At 30.8% G+C, this 17,170-nt stretch overlaps 2 protein-coding genes across 2 annotated transcripts; one reads left to right on the top strand and one right to left on the bottom strand.

Moving 5' to 3' along the window:
• Positions 1 to 463: 463 nt before the first annotated feature.
• LOC125822093 (protein PTST, chloroplastic) lies at positions 464 to 5,189 on the bottom strand. Its single transcript, XM_049501461.1, has 9 exons — positions 5,173 to 5,189; positions 5,011 to 5,061; positions 4,445 to 4,685; positions 4,209 to 4,298; positions 3,155 to 3,223; positions 2,738 to 2,843; positions 2,496 to 2,584; positions 799 to 911; positions 464 to 696 (listed from the first exon to the last, which is right to left on the bottom strand). The coding sequence occupies exons 2-9, from the start codon at positions 5,046 to 5,048 to the stop codon at positions 594 to 596; spliced, it is 849 nt and encodes a 282-aa protein (XP_049357418.1). The 5' UTR covers positions 5,049 to 5,061; positions 5,173 to 5,189; the 3' UTR covers positions 464 to 593.
• Positions 5,190 to 12,442: 7,253 nt separating this feature from the next.
• LOC125822195 (protein C2-DOMAIN ABA-RELATED 3-like) lies at positions 12,443 to 14,441 on the top strand. The gene is made up of 3 exons (XM_049501577.1): positions 12,443 to 12,636; positions 13,540 to 13,635; positions 13,982 to 14,441. The coding sequence occupies exons 1-3, from the start codon at positions 12,526 to 12,528 to the stop codon at positions 14,270 to 14,272; spliced, it is 498 nt and encodes a 165-aa protein (XP_049357534.1). The 5' UTR covers positions 12,443 to 12,525; the 3' UTR covers positions 14,273 to 14,441.
• The last annotated feature ends 2,729 nt before the right edge of the window (positions 14,442 to 17,170 follow it).

The following is a 17,170-nucleotide window of genomic DNA, read 5'->3' as shown; positions in this document are numbered from 1 at the left end:
GGGTTAGATGTAAATCATATATTAAACAAAATTGGACACATTTATTTTCAGATTCCTCTGAGAAATCGAAAAGAATCATTTCACTTACAGTAACTATTATCTATGGACAGCCAAATAGTACTTAAATTTGTGGTCTGCCATTAGATGATAGTACAACTTTTAAAATAAAAGGGAAAACTAAACACTTTATTTCCATCAAAAGCTCAGCCAAACACCTCAATTCTGAAAAGAAGAAAAATAATTTTTGAGCTTCCAAACAGGCCTTAAGTCAATATTAATAGATGTCTTGAGCAATCCCACCTCATGAGCTACCTGTTGAATCAAATCCTCCCTTATTTAAAATTCAAGAAACGAACAACATGAATGAACATATATATGGCTGAAGCTTATACAATTGTACGACTTAAAAGCTAACTTATAGTTAAGTATCATACATACAATGCTTAGAGGCCTGAGATCATATTCTCAAAGAGACGGCATTTCACTCCTACCACACTAACCTTCCAGCAGGAACTGTTCGACGATTAATAAGTTGTTTTTCCACCTAGAGTAGAGACTTTCAGCAGATATACATCCTGTCCTAGCTAAATGAGCTATTCCACGACCAATAAATTGTTCTTAGTTAACCCCTCTCCCGTAGTTGGTAATTCTGGGGATAGTTTCCACTCGTCATCTACCAAGAACTTAATTTCGTACCTAAAAACACAAATATATTATTTTTTTAAAGGAAAAAAATTTCACCTGACAGTTCAGAGAGACTGCAATGACAGATTACTCTGTGGCAGAAGAGAAACGTACCTTCCAGGTCTTAGGAACAATGTAGCTGAAAAGTTCATATAAGAGCCGGTGTACTCTGGAGATAAGTGCTCTCCTTGACTCCAACCATCAAAGGAGCCCATTACTTGCACACTCTAAAGATGATCAAAATTCAAGGTCATATTTAATGCCTTCTGTAATCGACTGCCAAAACGTGTATCCAATGAAAAACATTTTTAAGTAATAGTAGAAAACTCAGTGCCAACTTCTGGATTGAAAGTCCTTGTACATAAAGGGAATTTGGCAGGAACTAAGAACTTGAGCAAATAAAACTTTAATACTACTCCAGCCATACGATTTAGGAATCTACGGACCATCAGTTTCAAGCATTATCTCCATTGTGTTTATCTTTACTAATCAAAATATAAATCATGCAGTTGTTAAAAATGCCAAACAGGGAGGAGGGGGGATTCACAATTCATGCCATCCTCCTTAGAAGCATAAAAGAAACATCTTATACACAACCGTGCCCTAATGGACTCGCCCAATAGAAATAGTATCCCTAGCCAACAACTCACTAGGTTGAGTCTAAATAGCCAAATGCCTCATGCAGACCTCCATCTCTTTCACCTAGTGCTCGAAGAAGTTTATAAGAGGACTGAGGTCCTACTTCACAAATTTTACAAAATTTTGTCTGCACCTACATTATTACATAGGCATTACCTTAAAGTTGATCTCACAGGATACACCAATAATGGGAAGTATTTTCTTGAAGTAAATATATATGCTAGCACACATGGTACACAAGACTCATTTGCTATGAAAAAATCTACTCCCTCCATTCATCTTTACTCGACACTTATTCCTAAATTAAATGTTCAGTTTTACTTGTCACTTGACATATCAAGAAAAGACAATTAATTTTTTTTCATGTTCTGCCCTCAGCATTAAATACTTTTTCTCCAAATCATTTTCCAAGACCTAATTCTAAACATCATTTAATAGGGATAGTTTGGTAAAATACTTATAACAATAATTGTTTTCTTAATGGGTGTGCCAAGTCAATCAGTGACAAGTAAAAATGAATGGAGGGAGTAACTTGTTAAAGTGAGGGAAAAAAATAGAGGAATCACCACTCTTAGACCTTAGTAGAGTTGATTCCCACAGTGGGAATCCCACTAGTGACTTAAAAATTTTAATTTTCTTAGTCAAGGAATTTCATCCAGCTAGGGCAAAGTTAATCTATAGAAAAGCATTAAACCTTCTTTTCTATCTTATCATCTGATTGGATCGCCTAAATTCTTTCAAACCGAAAGGCTTGGTTTATTAAAAAAAGTGTTTACATAATGAATAAGCAAGAAACTCGGGATGCCACTTAAAGCTAAGAAACTCCAAAGATAAGACAACCTATTCTGTTCTCAAGACAAGTACGCAATCAACATTCAACAGAGGTTTCCAATTTAACTAAGGGGAAAACTTTTAAGGGAAAAGTTAGATGAAGGCTTTTTTTTTTTTTTACTTTATTTGGAGACACTATATCGGTTTCAGGTTCCAACAAATAAGATAGTAGCACCAGACTAACTGAAACAGCTTCAAAGTTTTCAATTTTCACAATGCACACAAGAATTTTAAGCTGGTAGAGGGATGCATGTCATTTCAATTGTACAGCCTTCAATTGTCAGGAATTCCATGTTCCAACATGGTTAGCAGATACAGAAGAAACTTATTCAATAACTCACCTCTGCTACCCCAACCCAGGATAAAGGAACTTCTTTGGCTTGTACAGCTTCCACGCCCTTTATTTGCTCCTTCAATTTTTCGCGTATGGCTTAAGAACGGAAGTATCAAGACAGCAATCATAGAAATGTCAGGTTAAATTCATCCATGAACATTTATCTACAATCTAACAAGGTTGGCACTGTCTCTCATTGGAAAGAGTCTGCTGTTCAGTTTAAGAAAGGATACAGTAAGGTAATAATACCTTCCAAACGTGAAAATAGGTGTGACTGGATATATCTCCCTTTAATTTTTCTTGAACCAGTTGGGATAGCAGATTTAGCAACTTCTTCAGCCAATCTAGCCAAAACCTGCAGGTCAAATAAAATACAAAACTATATTTATACTACATAAGCTGCTAATGCCAGTTGCTAGAGTTGAAGTCCCACACAAATGTTGGATTATCTACTGTTTAAATTTTCTCTTCTAGTTCCCGGTAAGTTTCATCTTCAAAGTGCGGACAATTTCATTTAGCATAAATCCCATTCTAGTTAATTACGGCACAAATCCTCACAACAGAAGGAACCATAGGTTGTTATAACCTGTATGCAAATGCGCCAAATACTTACAACTACATCTGAAGCAATAAAATTACAGTAACACCAATGTAGAAGAAGCAAACCTGAATCTCAAGTTCGGTGACTGAAAGTTCACTTTTGAAATTAACCAGCGCATCCTCCTTAGCTTGCAACTGCAGTGATATGGCATATTAATTGTCATCATCAGAAAAAAAAAAATTAAAATAGAGGTTACATGCAAAGCACATTTTCCATCATTTTTCTGTAGTCATAAACCATTAAATTTAACCAACTATCTATGAGTTTAGTTCACCTATTGCATCCAGAAATCTCAGAAACAGATCTTACTAGATAAAACTAAACACCGGAATTCAAGGAAGTTGGTCTAACCACCACTCTATAAAACTTGACTTTAAGTTTCAATGGTAATTTTTTATCACACAAGACTCCGGATGCAAGTCTCCACTTCATCCACGCTGCACCAATATGATGTGTGATATCATCGTCGATCCCCACTTCCCTAGATTATAGACTCAAGATACTTCACATTAAGCTCCACCTTATCTAAATCATCCAATAGGAGAGCCATTCTAGGTATCTCTCAATCAAAACAAATCCTTCTAAAACTAATGCACCAGCATCCACCATTCCAACAATCTGAGACAAGACTACCTGTATTAGTAGTGAAACTAATAAGGTTCTGATATTTGATCTTGAAAGCTCTGTGACCTATCTCCAAGCATCTCTCCAAAACCATGTATATCTAGAATCCCCCACCTTGATTTTTATGTTAGCTTCAAACAAAAGTCTGACATAAGCTGCAAATATGCTTCCAAAGGCCTAACCGTGTGAGTTATTAACAAGACATGAGTATCAGAGACCATGTTCCCACACTTACTATATATTAATGAGGGCCAGAAGGGATGGACTAGGAGGTCTAAGAGAATGCAAAAATATTCTCTCACGGTCGGCTTTCCTCATAATACTCACAAGGGGAAAGATTGTAACTTTACTGTCCTTTCCTGAGTGTGTAGGTAACTTATGTCTCACAGAGCACTAACTTTATGTGTGAAAGACACTCAAATGGAGAATCATCCACTTTATCAGTCCCATAAGAAGAACTTACGAGATTGAATATGAAACCAATAAAATATATACCTCTCGCTTAAGCAACCGATTATATCGGTTGGCTTCACTCAATTTCTTGAGAAGCTTCGATCTTTCAGCATTGGCAAGCAATAACTTCAACTATAAAGATAGAAGAGAGTCAGTATAGCTCAATATACTTGCCGCAACAATAAAGATTATTCTCAACTAAGAAAAATCTCATTTGGCTCTTGTATGAGGTTTTGTTTTCTAATAAAGGTCTGCAAAGGGGTTATAAAAATTCTTACCTCTTCGCTTCTCAAAGGTTGCTCAGGATCAGACAGACCAGCGTCTGCTATTTTCTCCGATACTACCACTGAAAATCGCTCCTCCAAATTTTCAGGGCCACAAAATATTTTCCAAGAGGTACATGGGGTACTGTATTTCCAATTAGGGTTTGAAAATGACTTATGCATCCTATGGAAACCTTTTCTTGAATTGTATGAAGCCATATTTCCTCTAACTCCATCGATATTTTCCACCTTGAACCTTATCATTGCCATTAAAAGTCCAATTCAGAATATGTCAGCATTTTCTTGATCAAGATTGTATGATCAGAATAAAGCAAAAAGAGATTAAAAGGATAAAACGAAACCCAAATTGGTAATAAAATATCATAAACATAAAAAGATGGATTCAAGTAGGCATCGTAAAATCAGTCTAGTTGAACGGACCTATAGTTATAATATTCTTTATACAGTTCAAGATTGAGAGAGAAGGCATATCAAGATTCCACATTGCAGTATAATATGGAGTCCCCAAATCAAGAAAAAGAAAACCCTAAAATCAAAATTTCCAGGATTGAAGAAATCACCTGGTTTGCCCAGGTGAATTAAGCAGGTTACAGACCATAATTAAAGACTTCCTGTAGAACAATTTGGAAGATTCCGAGTAAAAATTTGTCTATAAAAGCAAAAGGGTACACTTATAATTCCAAGAGCAATGATACAAACAACACTGAATTTGAACCACTTACCTTACTAACTGATGAAACTCGAAAGAGCAATTGCAGGGGAGGGCAACTCCTATGTGGGAGAGACCAGTATACTAATCTTGTATTACATTACACGTGTTCGGGTAATATATAGTTTTAGGTCAAATCGAGGTTCAAAATATAAAAAGCAAGACAGAGAAATAAAAGGAGGGTTTAACATAAAAAATAATCTAATATATATATACATAAAAATTTTAAAAACACATATATAAATAATGTAATTTTTCATCAAATAACATTCAAATGAACTCCTTGACATTACTTGGCTCAGCCCTTGTTTGTATCTTATGCGACTTAAGCTTCACGTATAAAAATGTGTTGATATGGTTTTATATAATCTTGAGTTGTGTAATTTTTAAGATGCGTTTTCTCCCTGAGTTGTATTAATTGTGTGGAATATATATAACCTTGGATTCTTCCATCTTAATAGTTAATTTTTGGAGTGAGATTTCCGTTAGATTGTATCTATTGTATCAAAGTCATCCATTACCTCCATGTCCATTGAGCCACGAATAGTGACTGACGCCAATATTGCAACTTTCATTCGAAGGCTAGTGACGCCGATATTGACAATCGTGGATTTCTTGACACCTATCTTAAAAATGATTACATGAAAAAAGCTACCTACTTGTGAGATGATCAAGTGAAAATTACCCCGTGCATATTCATTAAGGACAATAAATGCAAAGGGATAGTTATATAGTCTTGGGCTCTAGTCTCTACTACCTCAATAACTAACATTTGGAGTGCAATTTCCCCCAATTGTATCAGCATCTCAAAATTGTTCGTGAAATTTCAAGTTCAACTATTAAAGCTCCAAAATGATGTCATAAAATTTTTAAAATACAAAAACAAGGCCAAGAAAGGGCAGTGGACACCATTTCTATCGTAAAATTTCCCTAATTTCTATCGGAAAATTAGATCACTTTAATTGGGCTAATTTATAGGCGGCCCATAACTCTTGTAGGCATTTCAAAGTTCAGCCCAAAGCAGATATTGGGCTAGTTTATGTTTTCTTCAAACACTGCATAATTTGTTTTTAAATACAACCATTTAGAATTCTTTTTATTTATTGTCATTTATAGAAATACTAGTTATTAGGTTCCCGCGCCAGCGCGGGCCCAATGTATATTACTTCCTCCGTCTCATTTTATGTGAGGTAGTTTGATTCGCCACGGAGTTTAAAAAAGAAATGAAGACTTTTAAAATTTGTGGTCCAAAATGAATGATATAAATTTGTATGACTGTAAATTATTTCATTAAGGGTAAAATAAATATTTTATAATCAAATTGTTACTTAATATAGAAATGTGACATTCTTTTGGGACTGACTAAAAAGGAAAGTAAATAACATAAATTGGGAGTAGTTCTTTGTTTCAATTTATGTGACACCGATGAAATTTGGAGAGTTATATAATTTTTTGTATGTGATTTTGTTAAATATATTTTGAAGTTGTTAATTTATTGTGATTTATAGCACTTCTTATATCATTTTCAAATAATATATATTACTCTTTCTGTTCCATTTTATGTGACGTAGGTACTTTTATGAAACTCAACTAAATTTCTTATATGATTCTTAAATATTTTTAGTTGTTATTTTACTTTAATTTACGTTACTTTTTATGTTATTTTCAAACAAACTTCTTTTGTTTCAATATGGAATAAAAGAGTCAATAAAATTTCTTTTATGATTTTTAATTATGTTTTTTTAATATCTTATATTATTACATTGTGATTTTAAGTACTTTTTATGTAACTTTTAAATCTAGAACAAATTAAAAGAAAAACAAGGAAAAATTTAAATGAAGAAAGTACTAAAATTTTCAAATAATCATATTTCTATATTAAAATGTTAAAAACTTTAAAACTCCACATATATGTAGAAAATCATATACGGAAGACAAAATAATTTTTAAAATATATACTAAAGCTCTTTCTAATAATATCACATATTTATTCTATTTTTCAAATAATATATATTTCTCACTCAATCTCAATTACGCAGTACATATGAAATTTCGAGAGTTAATCAAATTCTTAGTACTATTTTAAACTATATTTTAGTACTATTTATATAATTTTCAAATAATATATATTACTCACTTTATTATATTATGCAATACATGTGAAATTTCAAGAATTAACCAAAATTTTAATATTTTAAATTGATTTTTAGTACTATTTTTGTAGTAAATAGAGGAAGTTGAAGAAGAAGGGCAAATCGGTCAATTGATTGACTAACCCTAAGCTCCTAAACATTCTCACTTCTAAATGGAAGCACGGGCACAATATCCGTTAAATTGTTAATTATTATGATTTATAATATTTTTTACATTATTTTCAAATAATATATGTTATGTATTTTTAAATACTTTAAGTTGTGATTAATAATATTCTTAACGTAATTTCAAATAATATATGTTACTCCATTTGTCCCAATTTATGTGACACATGTGAAATTTTGAGAGTTAATATGTTTTTCAAATATTGTAAGTTGTTAACTATTGTGGTTTATGGTATTCTTAATGTAATTTTTCAAATAATATATGTTATTCCCTTCGTCTTAATTATACAATTCGCGTAAAATTTTGAGAGTTAATCGAATTTGTAATATTTTAAATTTATTTTTTAGTACTATTTAAAAAGGAAAAAATTAAAATATTACTATATAAGAAGAGTAGTAATTATATAGTAATTTTTCAAATAATATATGTTATTCCCTTCGTCTTAGTTATAGAATTCGCGTAAAATTTTGAGAGTTAATCGAATTTGTGATATTTTAAATTTATTTTTTAGTACTATTTAAAAAGGAAAAAATTAAAATATAATGAAAGAGGAGTGTATAAAAGTAGGTGGGCCATCTTTGTGATAGGTGGGCCATCTTCAAAAACCAAATATAAAAGTAGGTGGGCCATCTTGGTGCCACGTGTCGAAAGAAGAGTGAATTTTATTCACTCTTCTTATATAGTAATATAGCAATACTATGATAAATCTGCAATATGTATTAAAAGTGAATTATGCATGCAATATTTATGTATTAAAACAGTTTAAGAATATATTATGTTTGTTTGATAAGAAATTAAAACATTGTATTATTAATGTATTAAAATGTGTGATAAATGCAATATCAATCAATAAAACTTGAATTATATCTGTTTTATAAATTATTCTTTGTAATACGTACTAAAACTGTATTATAAATGTATTAAAATGATCAAGTAAAAAAAAATGTTATTGGTATAAATGGTAAATATTTTCTTAATATAGCATATGTAAGTTTCCCACAATTAAACCATCGCTAGAAAATGTTAATGAACAAACAAATTCCTCTATGTTTTGTAACCAAAAAAAAAAGGAGCGGATTAAGAAAATGATCCACACATGAGAAAATAAGTCAAATTAAATATAGAATTTGTGCAAAAATTATTTTCTCATATTTTCTACTCACCAACCAAACATGAGAAAATAAATCAAAAATCTATTTATTTTCCAGGAAAACATTTTCTTTCATACCAAACACACCCTATATCAAGTTAAATATAGAATTTGTGCAAAAATTATTGCGTTCAGGCTAACACATGTATGTTGCATTGTGAATCTGCCCTTTGTTGCGCGTGTTGATTAAGTACATAAATTATTGCTTAGACAATTACGTATACTACTAATATAGTGTCTAGTTGCTATTAAAATAACAGAATATTAGTCAGCAAAAGTTGCTAAGAGTCTAAACTCATGGCATTTGAACGCATAGATTTTGCTTTTATTTTGCCAATCTTTTGCTGGGGGAGTGTTCCCCTATGCGAAAACGACTTTACTCTTAGACTTTTTTTCTTCGTTTTATATTAATTGTTCATTTTCTCATATATCCCTCAAGAAATCATAAATAAAGACAGTTTTATTAATTTACGACTTGAGAAACTTTTGAAAAACTTTACAAACTTGTTTACACTTAAAAAAATATATAAATAAGAATGAAATGGAAAGAATGTAATTAATTTTATCTTGATTTTAAAATTTGACTAGTAAATTTGAATAACTATATATTTAATAACGTAAGCAACTAACATAAGTCGAAGAGATTAAATGACAACGGAGCCCAAAACATTTACTTTCACGTGTCTAGTTGCTATCATATGGTCCCTAATCCCTTTAAACTTTAGTATGGTCGAAAAAATAATTGTTCAAAACCACATTTTCATTTTTGTGTACCTAATAATAATAAGAAGGAAAAAAATTAGGTCATAATTATTTTTTTTAATAAAATACGAAATGCTTAACCGGGGAATGACGTAAAAGTCGTTAGTTCTAGTATATTCGTCCTCTTTAATTAAATAATAGTAATACATTCATATTTCATACCCTATATTCTATCTTTGAGTTCACATTTACCTTAATTAAATAATTATATTGGTGTGCTTTAGGTAATATAATATACTAGTATTGAATTTTGACTTTTAAAGTGCGTCACCTGAAATCGAGCTTGAAGCTCTCACTTTAACAACAAGTCGAGAGCTGATGGTTGTTGATTACGGCTACTATCAAAAAGCTCCTATGAAGATGAATATTTTAAGAAAATAAACAAGGAAATTAAAGGTAAAAATAGAAATCCAAACTAAAATTCGTTCTTTCCTTAATTAAATATCCTGCATGTTGGTTTTTTATTTATTAAAATATTTTATGAGCACCCAATAATATTTGACTTATTATTCCCACCATAAGTATCATTGAAGACTTCTATTTTGTTTTCTGGTCCCATTAATGACATAAATTACATTTTTTTTCCGCTCCAAATTATGAAATGTTTATTACTCCCGTGGTCCATTTTTACTTGTAAAAGTCTGACTAGATACACTGTAAGAAAATAATTATTAATATAGATGTTTTTTCAAATTATTTTTACTTATTTTGAAAAATAAGTATTCAATGTTAAAAATAAAATATGAAAAAAAATTATTATCTTTTTTTGATATATCAGAAATAACAAGTAAAACTAAGTGACAAGTAAAAGTGGAGTATTTATGAGCACATGATTTGCAAACTTTGACAAGAAGAAATTCTAATTAAGCGAAAAAAGAAGATAACTATAGCATTAAAAATCACTCAATTTATCTCTCGACATCCTTTTTGTTTTTCTAAGTTTGTCTGATCAATTAAGGGAAAATAAATTATTTTCTTCCTTCCTACCTCTGGTAGTTTAGTATAGATGGTGTTTGGCTGCACTTATAATTATTAATTTTATTATTCACCCGTTCGATAATGTTAAAAATACTTATAAGTCAAAATCGATCAAAAGTCACTAGTTAATCACTTCTAAAGCCAGTTTAAACTGGCTTAAAAAAATAGTTTTTAAAAAGTAACTTTTAAAATTAAACTTAAATAATTTTTTTTTAAAATAAAAATAAAAATAAGAAGAATCATACTTTTAACTTATTTTAAGTCATTTTAAATTTGTCAAACACTCTCAAAAATTAAAAATAACTTAAAAACAAGTTTGACCAACTTTTAAGTTAATCCAAACCGGCACTAATTCCCGCTTTTACAGCTCATAAACAGTTTTGATTTAGTCAAATCTTTTACTATTTTATCTCTAGTTTTCAAAATATTCCTCTTAAAATATAATCGTTAATCATCTCTTTATTCTATTTTCATCATTTGTCCTATTTTATATATAAAAAAATATATTTATTTATATTTTTTAATAATAGTATATAACTTCAAAAACATTTTCATCATTTTAACCAAAAATATCATACTCATCAGCATATTTTACCGAACACATAAACAACTTATCATCAATTTAACTAAGTATTTATAAATTCAACTTCATTTATAGCTAAATCAGGCGAGCTCCAAATCTTGAAGTCATTCTAAATTTTCAATCAATTAACTTTAGGTATTCGTCAAAAAAATAAAATCATATGACATATGAGTTAATTAGTCAACTAGCAAAACATACCAATCGAGGAACTATTCAAGAACAATATTATGAATTATGATCATTGACTTTGCTGTGTGAAAAAAATAAAAATATCATTGATTTTAATTTAATTTACTTCTTCCAACTCTCCCACTATGTCTGTTGAATGACTTGACTATAAATTATCAAAGGGTGGGTGTTAGTCTATATTCCCACGACTCAAATTCCAATAATTAGCATATGCATGTTGTTGAATAGATATAATTAGCTACTTCTCATGATCAAAGCTTTAAATTTTACTATTATTACCTAAATATTAGCTTCGATTTTGCAAAAAAGTAATAAAATGTATCTAAATTTTCTTGCACTAGTTCACTCTACCACATATAGTCTTCGACTTTGTCTAATGTCTAGTGTATTGAGGGAAGAGAGAAATGACCACCAAATGTGAGAGCTTTTTCATTTGGTAAATGAAATAAAGAATAATAATTTTAAAATAAAATTTGAAATTAATTTTATTTCATATTTGATATGTGAGATATTACGAGTTAATTTCATAAAATATTTTAATTCACGAGATATCCTTATTTATTCATTCCACATACCTGAGTCTTTGAATGATGAGGAACGAGCTAGTGTCATTTATTCAATATTGCTTCTATTTTTCCAATATAAATCATCATTTCTTGTTTGTTTTATACTAATAAAATGCAGTCATATTAACATAAAAGGAAATAAACGTTATTAGCTTACCCAAATATTTTTAAATCTTAAAGTCTAAACATGATGTAGGGTCACGTATCTATATGTATCCAAATCCAAAAAGTAGATGATTTATGAAACAAAGACAAGTTGGCACGTAGTGGTACCAAACTTTTATGAACCAAAAATGTCTCATAATTATTAATTTGCCGGACGATTACTGCAGTCGTATTGGTTCTACCAAATCCAATAACTCTCGATAATGCCGCTAAAAAACCGTTGATTTCTCCGTCAAAACTCAATTAAGCAATATACGTAATTAAAAAGTATCACTACGTAATTGATATAAGCCAGTCAAACTAGTACTCCGTGTTTAACTCATCAAATCAGATCTAAATATTAGTACTCAGATTTAATTTTAATTTATTTATCTAACTTTAATATAGATAATATTTATCTAATTTTAAATAAAAATAATTTCAAACTAAAAATATATAGGACATATGGAAATATTTTTCGGGGACAGAAGAAATAAATAGAGAAAGTGACTTCTACCTGCATTATTCTGAGTTATATTGTCAGCCAGCCCTTCAATTGTGTATAAAATAAGACTTTAGCCAATTGAATACTAGAGAGTAATAATCTCTCTTTCTTTGCCTTAGTTCTTTCTTTATATTACACCCACCCTTTCTGAGCTTAATTCAAAATTTTGAATGGAGAATTTATTGGGTCTTATGAGAGTTCGTATCCACAGAGGTATTAATTTGGCCATTAGAGATGTTACTACTAGCGATCCTTACGTTGTTGTTAGGATGGGCAAACAGGTAACGCCAATTTCTTGTTTTTCTCTTTTCTGATGAACGAACAGCTATTACTTTTCTTGTTTTTTTTTTTGTATTCTTGATTTTCAGAAAATTAAAATTCTAGTGAAAATTGGGACTCAGAATAATGGATTTTATAAATTCTGAAGACGATGGTCGTCAATCTGCACCCATTTGTAATAGTAGTATTCTTGTAGAAAATTTCTGAGTTTTTATAAATTTGATAGCGCCACAAATTTATGTAACAACAACATTTACAAGTGGATTTAGGTAGGTTAGAGTTTGGCTTAGGATGTTCACCCGAACCCCCAGAATCCACTTAACACAAGACTAGAGTTTGGCTTAGGGTTCAAAATTCACCTGAGGTTCCAAGTTCAAATCGCACGCACTATATTTATATTTTTTGGACCCAATTAGTGATAATCTGATAGAGAGTTATTTTTAATAGACCGTAGGCTCAAGAGTATATTGAAACCATACCCTGTTTCCGTCTTAATCTCTGTTTTATATTCATTTTCAGATGGAATAAATTCACTTACATTTTTAAAAATCTTTTTGATGAATTTGATCCTTGGTTTCCATGGTCATCTCAGTCTCCCTCGTTGTTGCTTGTGCTTGATTGCGTCACTTTGAATAGTTCATATCTTACCTGACTGATTAAAAGGAAGAAAAAGAAGAAGACTTTTGAGTAATGAATTGCAGCATTGGATTTAAAACTAATTTGGGCTTATTTGTTGACTGCCATGAACCTCAAAAAAGATATGTGATTCAAATATTTGAACCAATTGGATGTACAAATGGTTTCCATTGCCCTATTGATATTGCTTCTTTATGCCTATTTCAGTTTTTGATACTACAAATATACTTTCTCATTATGTTAATTATTAGTATTAATATTTGGAGCAGAAATTGAAGACTCGAGTGGTGAAGAAGAATCTCAATCCAGAATGGAATGAAGAATTAACACTATCTATTACTGAACCAATTCTCCCAATCACACTGGTAATTTCCTTCATTTTACTGTATTTTTATTTCATCAAGGAATTAAACAGCACATAACCTTATTATCGGGAGACGGATAAATGGTGTAGTTGTAGACTTTTAGTTTGCTTCTAGAATACGGTTTGGGGTTCAAGTAGCTTTGGTCCAAATCTTGTATTTGTCTTTGGAAACTAATTGAATAAGCACAACTTATATCTTAAAATGACTACCCATAAGCTTCAAATTCTGGTTCTGCTTTCAACTTTTTTAAAAAGAAACGTAAGGAATAGGAATTGACTAATTTCAGAACATCACGTGGATTTGTAATTTATGCAATCCTAAGAGATTTTTTTCTGTGCCATTGCAGCATGTTTATGACAAGGATATATTTTCTCTGGACGATAAGATGGGTGATGCAGAAATTGACATACATCCATTTATAGATGCGGTGAGAAAGCGCTACAAGAACATCCCTAGTGGAACCATAATCACAAAAATAAAGCCAAGCAGGCAAAATTGTTTGTCTGAAGAGAGCTCCATTGTGTGGGAAAATGATCAGGTTGTTCAAAATGTGTTTATTAGATTGCGAAATGTTGAGCGTGGCGAAATAGAGCTACAATTGCAGTGGATTGACATTCCTGGTTCCAAGGGTGTGTAGCTAGCTACTTGTTATTATATCCATCATGTACAGTCAGTATCCTTTCTTCATGTTGTGTTAGCTCTTCTCCCTTCTTTAATCTGTAACGCTTGTGGTCCGTTTCTTGTTTTAATTTCTGTTTCTATGAATATTGAAGTGTTACCAAATGAACTACTCAGTTTTGTTGTCATTGACCTTCACATTGTGATACTATGCTTCTTCTGAGTCACTGATTTTTATAGTCTTGTGTTTCGGGATTCAAATATAAACTTTTATATAGGGTATAACTTTTGGTCGTGAACTCCCTCAACCCCCAACCCCGGCCCTTAGATCCGCCCCTGAAAAAGAAATAACAATTCCTTGATGATTTAGAAAACAATAACCTATAATCTAAGTTTCGAAAATACATTGAGCCAATGAACTATAGGCACCACAAGTTTAACTTCAAGTGTTTTACTAATTTTCTTGGATAAAAGATGGAAAAAATACATTAAAATTTCCTAATTTATATTTGTTTTGGTAATTTCATATTTAAGCTATAGAGGATTCACTATCTCCACTTTGCATAGAAAGAGAAAATACTTCCTAAATTGAGTGGGCTAGCAGGCCCATGGCCCAAAATGTAATTTGAATAAGGATAAATTAACTAAAGACTCATGTTATTATACATAATGTATAGGTGCATTACCTATAGTTTAAAATCAAACTATAGGTAATTGTAACGACATGTTCCCGTCGTTATAGAAATGCCAACGGGAGAAAATTTGGGGACGGAAAACTTTTTCGTAGTATTTGGATTTTCCCAACCTAGTCCAGATTTAGACGAAATCGGAGTCTTTGAGATGTAGGGAAATCTGGTAACAATCGGGTGAATCTTTTATGATTTTGATTGCATGAGTAGTTAGATAACTCGTTAAGGAATTCGTAGAATGTAATAGAATTGGTGAATATTTATAAAAGAAGGTTTTGCTATAGATTCTATGGTGGAAACAACCCTAATTTGGATAATTGGGATCATGAGTTTGATCTATGGTTCATAGAATTGTTAGTAATTCAGGTAATTAGTGATTGTTTATTGATTCCCGTATTATATTGATTGTTTGTAGACCAAGAACAAGCGAAACGAATCTGGAAAAAGAAGGATCAAGTTTCTTAGGGTTTCAAGCTTGTTTCGAGGTAGGTGATGGTTGTGATTCTATGATTGTGTGATGTATGTTTGTTCTTGCTTCATTATGATACTTGTATATGTATGAATGTTGCAATGTTGATCACATTTGTTGTAAATGACATAGATAAATAATGATTGCCATGAAATCATGACTTAAATGTATGATCTGGATGATATACTTGTGATTGTGATTGTGGTGTGTTGAATGGATCGGTTGCCACGTTTCGGCATAACAAACTTGGATCGGTTGTCACGTTCCGGCATAACTAACTTGGATCGGTTGCCACATTCCGGCATAACTATGGGATCGGTTGCTATATTCCGGCATAATTATGGGATCGGATACCACATTCCGGTATGCTAACTGTTTGGGTTTGGGTCCCATGAGAGGACTAATGATTTGATATAAAATGTGAAGTTGTTCGTTGTTCGTTGTTCGTAAATGTTGATAATATTGTATATGTTGATATATATGCATGTGATTATATTGTTGTCTCGACTTGCTTATGTTGCACTTAGTGGGATAGTCGCGTGATCCTACCAGTACACTGTGGTTGTGTACTGATACTGCACTTGCATTTATTTTTGTTGAGTACAAGGCATCTTTTGACGGCTATTGACAGACCTCGCTAAGGAGTGATCATTCGAATTCAAAGGTGAGCCAATTCTTCCAGGCTGTCATGGGTTCTCTTTCGTCTATGTCTACCATTTTCGGACTTAGACTATGTTCTAGTTAGTTGATTAGTTCATTAGATTGGGGTTGCATCCCTTCTTGCTTAGACTTGTTGAACTTTAGATGTTTTGGTACATTGACTTTCAGGTTCTAGGTTATTTCTTCCGCATTGTTAGTTCGTTGTTAGACTTTGTTAGAGTTTAGTGTAGGTGTCAATCACAACGGTCTGAATCGTGACAGTAATATAATATTATTATTCATATTTCTTATATTTATTTAAATTCATTTTCGTATAACTAAGTTAATTTGGTGTAATTTGAAGTGAAACAACAAATAAGCAAGCTAACATAATATTGAGAAATTTCTCTAATATTAAAAAAAAACTCATATGCTCAAAATGCTAGAGAGTTATTACTAATAATTAGTAGTATATCTTATTATGTAATCTGTGATCATTTTTTATTTACTAAGTTTGGAAGATACATGTAAGAATTAAGATAATGTAGGTAGAAGTTAATTTTATTTCAAAGCGCCTTATAAAGTTGGCTAAATATAGCTAAACGAAATTACTAAAATATTTTTTTTCTTTGTTAAATCTATGAAATTAAATAGATATCAACTTTTTATTTGTAGTTTTACTTATATTTTAATAATTATATATTTATTATAGTTAGTTACAGATATAGTCCATATTTTTACAAATTAAACAATTAACACTCGAAAATATTATTCATTTTGATATATATATATATACTAGACATCGGAGCCCGTGCTAGCACGGCCCCAATATGTATCATTTTTTGTTTCAATTTATGTGACAAAGACAAAATTAAAGAGTTAATCAAACTTTAATATTAATTTAAAATAGTTTAAATTTTTAATTATTGTTAACTATGGTAAAAAAATTTTTTATGTCTTTTAACATTCTAAATTGCTAATTATTGTTGTATGATTTGTAATATCTTTTACGCAATTTTGAAATAATAAAGGTTATTTCTTCTTTCTCAATTTATGTGGTACTAATAAAATTTCGAGATTCAATCAATTTTTTCTGTCTTTAAATTATTCTATTGTTAAT

The sequence above is a fragment of the Solanum verrucosum genome, unplaced genomic scaffold, assembly GCF_900185275.1.
Source record: "Solanum verrucosum unplaced genomic scaffold, falcon-dt-bn FXZP01000103.1, whole genome shotgun sequence".
NCBI lineage: Eukaryota > Viridiplantae > Streptophyta > Magnoliopsida > Solanales > Solanaceae > Solanum > Solanum verrucosum.
The sequence above is the reverse complement of the archived record's forward strand: the minus strand, read 5'-3'. Positions and strand labels throughout refer to the sequence as shown.